Source organism: Palaemon carinicauda, unplaced genomic scaffold (genome assembly GCF_036898095.1).
Source record: "Palaemon carinicauda isolate YSFRI2023 unplaced genomic scaffold, ASM3689809v2 scaffold539, whole genome shotgun sequence".
NCBI lineage: Eukaryota > Metazoa > Arthropoda > Malacostraca > Decapoda > Palaemonidae > Palaemon > Palaemon carinicauda.
In genome coordinates, this window is record NW_027171804.1 from 2,501 (window position 1) to 13,125 (window position 10,625).

General features: G+C 37.1%; 1 protein-coding gene across 2 annotated transcripts in view; it reads left to right on the forward strand.

Annotated features, from left to right (window-relative positions):
• LOC137637113 (uncharacterized) overlaps positions 1–8,508 on the forward strand; it is a 9,219-nt gene extending 711 nt beyond the window's left edge. Inside the window, exons 2-3 of one of the 2 annotated variants that reach the window (XR_011043394.1) lie at positions 5,553–7,366; positions 7,470–8,508. Coding sequence is in view for 1 of the 2 variants with exons in the window: in XM_068369403.1 (XP_068225504.1) it covers positions 5,558–7,021 (1,464 nt within the window). In the remaining variant the exon portion in view is untranslated. Of the gene's footprint in view, positions 1–5,552 lie in introns of both variants that reach the window. The other variant, XM_068369403.1, reaches the window with a different exon arrangement.
• Positions 8,509–10,625: the final 2,117 nt, after the last annotated feature.

A 10,625-nucleotide genomic window follows, 5' to 3' on the forward strand; every position in this document is an offset into this window, starting at 1 on the left:
TTAATGTCTACGAATTGGTGATGGTGGGAGAACTTCTGTCTGATCGCTCACAGCAAACCAACCTAGTGGTTAGTTAATTCGTTTCGGTTTAAATGCAGTGATAATGCCTTAAGGGTCTGATTACACACACACACCTCCACCCAAGCTAGCCCCAGGGGGACGCAGGCAATGGCCGTAGATGGCTCAGCAGATAGATCTATAGGCTCTCAACGTAGGAGCTGGTAGGACCAGGCAATGGCTGTTTATGACTCAGAAGATAGACCTATAGGCTCTCCCAATCCCCATAATCTTAACTCTCTCTCTCTCTCTCTCTCTCCATAATCTTAGCTATCTCTCTCTCTCTCTCCAATCCCATAATCTTAGCTCTCTCTCTCTCTCTCTCTCTCCATAATCTTAGCTCTCTCTCTCTCTCTCTCTCTCTCTCTCTCTCTCTCTCTCGTGTGCCAAATTAATTATTTCTTAGAGGTAATATTAATAATAATAATAATTATTATTATTATTATCATCATTATCATTGATATTATTATTATTATTATTATTATTATTATTATTACTTGCTAAGCTACAACCCTAGCTGGAAAAGCTATATGGATGCTATAAACCCAAGGGCCCCAGCATGAAAAAAGAGCCCAATGAGGAAAGGAAACAAGGAAATAAATAAACTATAAAAGAGAAGTAATGAACACTGAAAATAACACACTTTAAGAAAAATAACAACATTAAAATAGATTTTTCCATAAATAAACTATAAAATGAGATATGTCAGAGTGTTATATTTTAGGCCTAAAACAATTTTGAGGCCTATATACAATTATTTTATTTATAAGGACTTGACACATTAATAATATTCACTTAACACCTTTTTTTTAATTAATTTTAGTTAATAGAATAATATTTTATATTCTTAAATTAGTATGGGAAATATTTATTTAGATAAAATTCCATTATAGTGTATATTATATAAATTATTCTTTAAAAATGCAAATTTATATCATAATTATTTTATCGAAAATTTCGGCCAAATTTTTTTTCGAAAATTTTTGAAAATTTTTTCGAAAATTTCGGTCAATTTTCTGGCCGAAAATTTTTATTAAAATTTGGGGCCGAAAATCTTTTTGAAAATTTGGGGCCGAAAATTCTTATAGAGTTTTAATTTAGCAGGTATCACTTAAGTACCTCACATTTACAAGTTAAAAAAGTGGTTTCTTTCCTCTAAGTGTAGAAGAGACACTTTAGCTATGGTAAGCAGCTCTTCTAGGAGAAGGACACTCCTAAATCAAACCACTGTTCTCTATTCTTTGGTAGTGCCATAGCCTCTGTACCATGGTCTTCCACTGTCTTGGGTTAGAGCTCTCTTGCTTGAGGGTACACTCATGCACACCATTCTATCTGTTTGCTTATTTACTTTCCTCACCGGGCTATTTTTCCCTGTTGGAGCCCTTGGGCTTTTAGCATCCTGCTTTTCCAACTAGGGTTGTAGCTTAGCAAGTAATAATAATAATAATAATAATAATAATAATAATAATGAGTTGGTACTCTCTCTCTCTCTCTCTCTCCTAGTATGTTGGGCTAGGTCAGGTACTGGCAAACATTGGGAAAAAAGCTTGCATTCTCTCTCTCTCTCTCTCTCTCTCTCTCTCTCTCTCTCTCTCTCTCTCGTCTTCTTTTATCAATGCTAAAGATTAGTTAAACAATGTTCTTTGTTGAGAGAGAGAGAGAGAGAGAGAGAGAGAGAGAGAGAGAGAGAGAGAGAGATTTGCGAGTTATTTTCGGAATGGTAAACAGTTTAACATTCCACCAGTGTGCAGAGAGAGAGAGAGAGAGAGAGAGAGAGAGAGAGAGAGAGAGAGAGAGAGGAGAGAGAGAGAGAGAGAGAGAGAGAGAGAGAGAGAGAGAGTGTTGGCACTGTTTTTGCAATCTTCCCCTGACCTACACAACAGGCTACACATTAAGAGCACGAAGCTTTTCAAAAGCCTTTTCTGCTACGCCAGTGGCTCACTGGGGTACACATTTTACTGTTTATTTATATCTGTTGTTTCTCTCCTATTCATTTTTTGGCTCGATATAAACGAGAATATATCTTAAGTTTCATTTTTTTACAATTCATATATCATTAAAAGAATTATTTTAATGTTATTATTCATAAAATATCTTATTTTAATTATTCATTATTTCTCTTGTTTGTTTATTTGTTTATTTATATCTGTTGTTTCTCTCTTATTCTTATTTGTTTATTTATATCTGTTGTTTCTCTCTTATTCATTTTTTTGGCTCCTTATAAAAGAGAATATATCTTAGCTTCAATTTTTTATAATTCATATATATAAAAGAATTATTTTAATGTTATTATTCGTAAAATATCTTATTTTAATTGTTTGTATATTCTCTTGTTTGTATATTTCCATATTTCCTTTCCTCGCTGGGATATTTTTCCCCGTTGGAGCCCTTGGGTTTGTAGTATCCTGCTTTTCCAGTTAGGGTTGCAGCTTAGCTGCTGCTACTACTACTACTACTACTACTACTAATAATAATAATAATATACCATATCAAACTCTACGGGAATTACACGCCAAATTTCACTCTATATTCTATGTCTTCATATTATTATTATTATTATTATTATTATTATTATTATTATTATTATTATTATTATTATTATTAATTGCTAAGCTACAACCCTAATTGGAAAAGCAGGATGGTATAATCCCAGGGTCCCCAACAGGGAAAATAGCCCAGTGAGGAAAGGAAACAAGGAAAAGTTAAATATTTTGTGAAGAGTAACATTATAATAAATATCTCCTATATAAACTATAAATGACCTTAAAGACATTTCTAGTCCACTGCAGGACAAAGGCCTCAGACATGTCCTTATTCATATCTGGTGTTTGGCTATCTTTTACCACTCCTCTGGCCAATGTTGATTGATGGTGGGATGGTTTCGTCTGAGAGCTTACAGCAAACCAACCTAGTATGGGTGGCCCTAACTAGTATAGTTTTGCTGATCATAGGGACATGGAAAAGGGATATATATATATATATATATATATATATATATATATATATATATATATCAAATAAGTAAATACAGACAAAGCTTTAGTCTCTCTCTCTCTCTCTCTCTCTCTCTCTCTCTCTCTCTCTCTCTCTCTCTCTCTCTCTCTCTCTCTCTCTCTCTCTAATACATATATATATATATATATATATACATATACATATATATATATATATATATATATATATATATATGTGTGTGTGTGTGTGTGTGCGCGTGTGTATGAATGTATGTATGCGTGTGTAAAAACATAACGAACAAACACACACACTTAAAGGTTTAGTCAGAGTGGAGCCAAGCACAAACCTTTAACCACAAAGTTTTATAAAGGTTAAGTCGAGTTCACTCAGATCTTTTATTCGCAAGTGTCAGAGAGAGAGAGAGAGAGAGAGAGAGAGAGAGAGAGAGAGAGAGAGAGAGAGAGAGAGAGAGAGAGAGAGAGACACGTCCCTATTCAAATTGCCTTTAGAGTGAGATTCCTTTTGAATATATTCAATTGACGTCAGAAAATGTGACATGGACACTTGTAGCTATAAGGGGACACCTCGTTAAATATCAACCAGGCGAATTCACTAAGTTTTGGGATCATTAATATGAGCAGATAATTAATCTACCATTCATTCTGTGGCCTTTTGAAAGCCTTAGCTGATAAGAAACCAATTTAAACGCTTCAGTGGCTATTTTTTAATCACCCGTTGTGAGTTATTGGGTCCTTTGACTGGCCAGAGAGTACTACATTGGATTCCAATCTGGTTTTTTAAGTTTTAAAGGTCGCTCATGAATTGCAGAGGCAAGGGACAGTGACACTGCCCTATCAATCAGGACGATGCCCTAGAGACTGACCATTTATTATATGATCAGCGCCCAAGCCTCCTCTCCCCCCAAGCTAGGACCAGGGAGGGCCAGGCAGTGGCTGCTGATGACTCAGCAGATAGACCTATAGGCTCTCCCAACCCCAGCTCACAAGGATGGTACGGTTGCAAACCCTAATGGGACTAACGAGTTGGAGCGGGACGCGAACCCCCTTAAATGGCTCAATTTCCATTTTCATACACATGGGTTGGCCAAGGCACCAGCTGTCCGTTGAGACACTGCCACTAGAGAGTTATGGGGTCCTTTGACTGGCCAGACTGTACTACATTGGATCCTTCTCTCTGGTTACGGCTCTTTCCCTTTATCTACACATACACCGAATAGTCTGCCTATTCTTTACATATTTTCCTTTGTCCTCATACACTTCAAAAAGCTGGGATTACCAAATAATTTTTCTTCACCCAAGGTATTAACTACTGCACTGTCATCGTTCAGTGGCCACTTTACTCTTGGTAAGGGTAGAAGGGATTCCTGTTTTGTTAAAGTTTGTATAGTTTATATAGGAAATATTTATTTTAATGTTGTTACTGTTCTAAATATATTTTATTTTTCCCTGTTTCCATCCCTCACTGGGCTATTTTCCCTGTTGGGGCCCCTGGGCTTATAGCATCCTGCTTTTCCATCTAGGGTTGTAGCTTAGCAAGTAATAATAATAATGATAATGATAATAATAATAATAGTAAAAATAAAATAACTATAAAAACTTTAATAAAACAAGAGGAAGAGAAACAAGACAGAACAGCGTGCCCGAGTGTACCCCCAAGCAAGAGAACTCTAATCCAAGACAGTGGAAGGCCATGGTACAGAAGCTATGGCACTACCCAAGACCAGAGAACAATGGTTTAATTTTGGAGTATCCTTCTCCTAGAAGAGTTGCTTACCATAGCTAAAGAGCCTCTTCTACCCTTACTAATAGGAAAGTAGCCACTGAACAATCACAGTAGAGACCTTAACTCCTGAAGTGAAGTAGAATTGTTTGGCAATCTTGGTGTTGTCAGGTGTATGAGGACAGAGGAGAATATGTAAAGAATAGGATAGACTATTCGGTGTATGTGCAGGAAAAGAGAAAATGAACTGTAACCAGAGAGAGAGGGATCCAATGTAGTACTCTCTGGCCAGTCAAAGGACCCAATAACTCTCAAGCAGTAGTATTTCAATGGGTACCTGGTGCGCTGGCCTAGCATCCTTGTTTTCCAAGTAGGGTTGTAACTTGTTTTTATGTTGACCAGGCTGACATGAGTCTTTTTATAGTTTATATATGACATGTCTGTTTTTGACGTTGTTAATAGTTTATGTAGGACATATCTGTTTTGACGTTGCTACTGTTTTTAGAATGATTTGTTAATTTATTCTCATCATTTATTTATTTCCTTATTTCCCTTCCTCACTGGGCTATTTTTCCCTATTGGAGCCCTTGGGCTTATAGCATCTTGCTTTTCCAACTAGGGTTGTAGCTTGGCTAGTAATAATAATAATAATAATAATAATGAAATAAGGATGATTTATCTAAGATATGTTGATATGATTTTATACTATGTTCATTGATTATTCCATTCTAATTGTGTATCATTAACTTAACTAATATATAAAAAAAACTTGACAATAATATAAGCTCCTTTATTTGCAGGAACAATGAAGATGGTCTGCTCATCGGCAAGTGACTCATACGAGGTCGGTACACGCGAGTGCCCGGTAATAGCGAGGCTCAACCACGCAGATGTTGGAGTGTCCGGAAGCACAACTTCCGTCAGGCTCCGCCACATGGGAATTGGGGGCTCCGAGGACTTAAAAGAAAATGGCCTTTCCATATCAGCAGAGGATTATTTGAGGTTGAGACTCACCTCACGCAATGCCAGCGAGAGATTCGGTGTGTCGGAAAGTGTGTGTAATAACAATAACGATTGCAATGCTAATGTTTCTTATGGTGATAAAGGTGTAGAGAGTATTTGCAATAATTATTATTTGAAGGAAAATTCCGTGGGTGATTTCAATTACGAAAAACTCTCGCCTAGATTAAAAGAACTTTTGGAAGGTTTGAATGAACCGGGAGACTCTTCCAACCAACCGGTGCAACCCGAATGGCTCGACCGCGAGCTCTTTGATCGGGGCAGAAGTTTCTACCAAAAATTTCTTTTCTGTATATTTTTCTCTGATCTTCTGTCACTTCTTATGGCCTTTTCCATGAACAGAATAATAAAACCTTTAATTTACACAGATAAATCGGATACCCCAACTCGAGCGCTACGTCGCTACGTCTCGACAATAATGCACATCATCACGTGGTTTTCGGGCGATGTTTGGGACCCCAATGACAGAGCCCACAAAGATATCCTACACGTCAGGAATATTCACAATAATGCCGCGGGTATTTTCAACTCTTCAGAGAACTACAACGAAGTTCAGAGGACAAACGTCAGGAGCAAAGGTCATGTCGAACCTAAATGCCCTTTCAGTCCCTCCCTACGTCAGGATTTACAGATGCAGGCTGAACCTGGCATCTGTTTGGAGTCTCCAGCCAATCCTCCACTGTATATCAGCCAGTGGGACATGGTCCTGACTCAGTACTGCTTCCTGGGCATCATGTTGGCCCACCCAAGATCCATGGGGGCGTGGGGAGCGACCGAACGCGACCTAGAGGGCTTCGTTCATTTCTGGAGGGGAATTGGCTGGCTCTTGGGCATTGAAGACAAGTACAACTTCTGTAAAGGAACGGCAGCAGAGACGAAGGCTCTGTGCGCAGAGATAGAAAGGCTAGTCATCATTCCAAACCTCTCGAGATCCGGTTGGAATCAAGAGCACATGTCCTCCTCCCTCATGGATGGAATCAACATGATGGTGCCGGGGTTGTCGTACCCGGCGATGCTGCGATTCCTCGCCGACACCCTGGGTTTATCCGTGCCGCTTTTCGTCAGGAATATGAGTCTGAGGCACATTGTCCAGTACTGGCTGATGTACTTTGTTTTTCATTTTGTTTTCATGATACCCGGCGTAGTTTACTTCTTCAATGGATTGTTAAGATACGCTCTTAGGAGGATACAGAGGATTCACCCGAGTTGGTTTCCCGAGTCAAGAAAAGTTATTTTCGCCGACACGTGACGTGAGTGTACGTACATGCTGCACTGAAGTTTAAATGTACAAGATGGCTATTCAAGTCTTTCACATGTGTATGCCATTTCTTTTATTTCAGGTCTAAGAAAGATTGCATTTTATCAATTCTTTTAAGTTTTGTACTTGACATTATATTAATGTCAAGGCAGACAATATATGGAATGAAGTTCCTGTTCGTATATGTCATTTAATTTGGTTCCGATTGTCCTTGCTAATATTACACCTTACCAAACCAATTTTAACCGACCAGGTATACCAGAGTGAATGTTGTTGTTGTTGTTGTTTTAGATTGGCCCCCTTACAACGAAGGGGACCACGGGCTCTTGCACGAAGGCAGCCCGTAAGTAGGATAAGCTTGTGAAAGAGTCAGTTGTTGTTGTTGTTGTTTTAGATTGGCCCCCTTAAAACGAAGGGGACCACGGGCTCTTGCACGAAGGCAGCCCGTAAGTAGGATAAACTTCTGAAAGAGTCAGATCATATCAAAACACGAAGGAAGACTGGATGATGATTGGATGACAGCAGCATGACGACCGAGGGCGGAGTCAGAAGTTCAGTCGAGGGCGCCGCAAAGCAGACAAGGCCTCTCTAAACTCGGTTCCTCTTCGGTCCTAGAGAAATTAATTTTTTCTTATTGCAGTTCCGAACCGGACTTATATACCAGAGTAAAATACTTTTTTCTCTGTGAAGCATATGCCAGATTGTTTGCCCTCAAGTCAAGAACTAGGAATTAGGAACAATACAAACAAACTTAAGCCTTTGAGTGCCAACCCTTCACCAAATGATTTAGCTCTCAAACCCCAGACCTGTTTATTCGGACATTTTACTCGACTCATCTTAGCAACAAAACTAGGACTTAACAGTTTTTATCGTATAGATGAATGAATATCTTAACCAGTGATATATAAAATTACATGTTTTGTAATGTTTTCACATATGTAAATGATAAAAGAATGAGATCAAACTGGTAATTGCCAGAAGTAAATTACGTCAAAGGGTTATCTTAGTGAATGCGACTTCCTCTAATACCCCAAGCCAGGTTCGCTCGCCAATTTCGCGATAGCTGAGACTCTCCCTTACCTACGGATAACCTAAAAAAACCCTACCGGAACTTGACCTCTAAACCTGGACAACCTAAAAACCCAACCGTTACTTAACCACTAGGCCTAAGCAAAAGTTCAAATGTTCATAGGGTTCCAATAAGTTTCACAAGTTCTCAGTAAAGCGTAAGCCAGTTTATTTGGTAAGAGGTGGTGATCTTGAGTTTCAATATGCATTTTGATGTCAAATGTAAATTTTTCCCCGCGTACATCAAAGTACGATGTATTTAAACAAGCAAAGAGTCGCTGGCTCGCACAAGCCCTAAACCAATTGTTTCGTGAAGTGATACCAATAGAATGCTTTGTTGAAACACGAAAAATCTACATATATATTTTTTTTCTCTTTGCAAACATTGGTTATTAAAGAGACAAACAATTCTCAATGGGCTGTTATTATCCTTTTGTGTTTTCTGATATAAAGTGAAGAGAAGAATGATTTAGAGGCAATACTATTCCGGTCGCGGAGTGTGGTGCCGAGTCCGCAGAAGACGGTAAGTTGCAGAGAGAAATCGAAAGATTTTGCGATTGGATAAGTGTATTGGAGAGTGACTATGATTATTACTAGCTAAGCTACAACCCTAGTTGGAGATGAAAGATGCTGTATGACCACTCCAACGGGGAAAATAGCCCAATGAGGAAAGGAAATAAATAAACTACAAGAGAAGTAATGTACAATTAGAATACGATATTTCAAGAACAGTAATAACATTAAATATCTTTTATGTATAAACTATAAAAACTGAACAAAACAGAGGAAGATAAATAAGATAGAATAGTGTGCCTGACTGTACGCTCAAGCTAGTGAACTACAGTAGTTCCGAGACATGTATACTATCCCTGTTTATCGTCTTTATCTGACGGACGTATGCGATACGTGGCAGACAGATCATTACGCAGGAGAGGAAAGTGATATCTCTTTCTCTTGAGCCAACCCCCAGTTAATGGCAACAGACTAATGGTGATATATATATATATATATATATATATATATATATATATATATATATATATATATACTATATAAACATCAATCAACAATAAATACAACCATTAATAGTCCACTGCAGGACAAAGGCCTCAGACATGTCAATTCATGTCTGGAGTTTGGCCACTTTTCATCACTACATCGGCCAGTAGGCATTGGTGATGGTGGGAGATTTTTGTCTAATCGCTCATAGAAAACTAACCTTGTATGGGTGGCCTTGATTAAGACAGCTTTGCTGATCATGGTGATATACAAACCCTTTCAACACGTTAAGGTATCCCGACTCAGAGAGGGATATATACTGTGTGTGTATATATATACATACATACATATATATATATATATATATATATATATATATATATATATATATATATATATATATATATATATATATATATATATATATAAAACTACACATTTCTATTTCTATTCAAGTGTGTAACCTAAATATAAATAGGCCTATTTGTATATATAAAAAGGTCTCAAAACATCTCAAGTAACTATTTAAATTAAATAATAATTTGGGCTTTTAAAATATGAATAAATATGTTAATAAATAATTCATTCTAAAACATTATGCATTAACGAATGTAAAATATGAGAGAAAACGGGAATTTACAATTAAATGAAAACGGGTATTTCATAAATAATTGGGGTAACTATTGTATTTAGCATTTGCCAGGAGAAAATACTGGTTTACTAGCTTGATTATAAATTCAAGCTGGTACCGTCTACGCAAGGAAAATGATAGGTTTAATGGTTAATTTATAAATTTAAACTTATGTAAGTGTGTGAGCTGATTTTTCTTTTGTAAGGGCACTTAGAAGAGTTGGAAGACCCAGGCCTGTATGGCTGAGGAATGTGAAACGTGAAGTAGATGGTGAGTGGAGATATGTCGATTTATAAGTTCAAGATAAGGAAGACTGGCATAATCTATCCGAGGCATAAATAGTTGTAGGAGGATATATATATATATATATATATATATATATATATATATATATATATATATATATACAGTATATATATATATATATATATATATATATATATATATATATATATATATATATATATATATATATATTTATATATATATATATATATATATATATATATATATATATATATATGTATATATGTGATACTGTAAATACCAAAGAATGTATACGACAAACGGATCTTCCTAGGTCCTACAGGGCACAGGGATTCCATGTGAATATAATTTTGTTATAAATCAATAACATTTTGGGTTGTGGTAGCTAATTATAAATATCTCTGCCTGGAGATCTATTGGACGGGGGTTGGAGACCCGCTCAAACTTGATAGTTAATTGTAGTGTCTGCAGCCTCACCGTCCTTGTGAGCAAAGGATTGGGTTTCGGGGGAGCATATTCGTCTACCTGCCGAGGAGTCATCAGCTATTGTCTGGTCCTCCCTGGTCCTATCTTGGGAGGAAAGGGGGGCTTGTATATGGTCAGACTCTAGAGTATAGTCTTGCTAGGGTT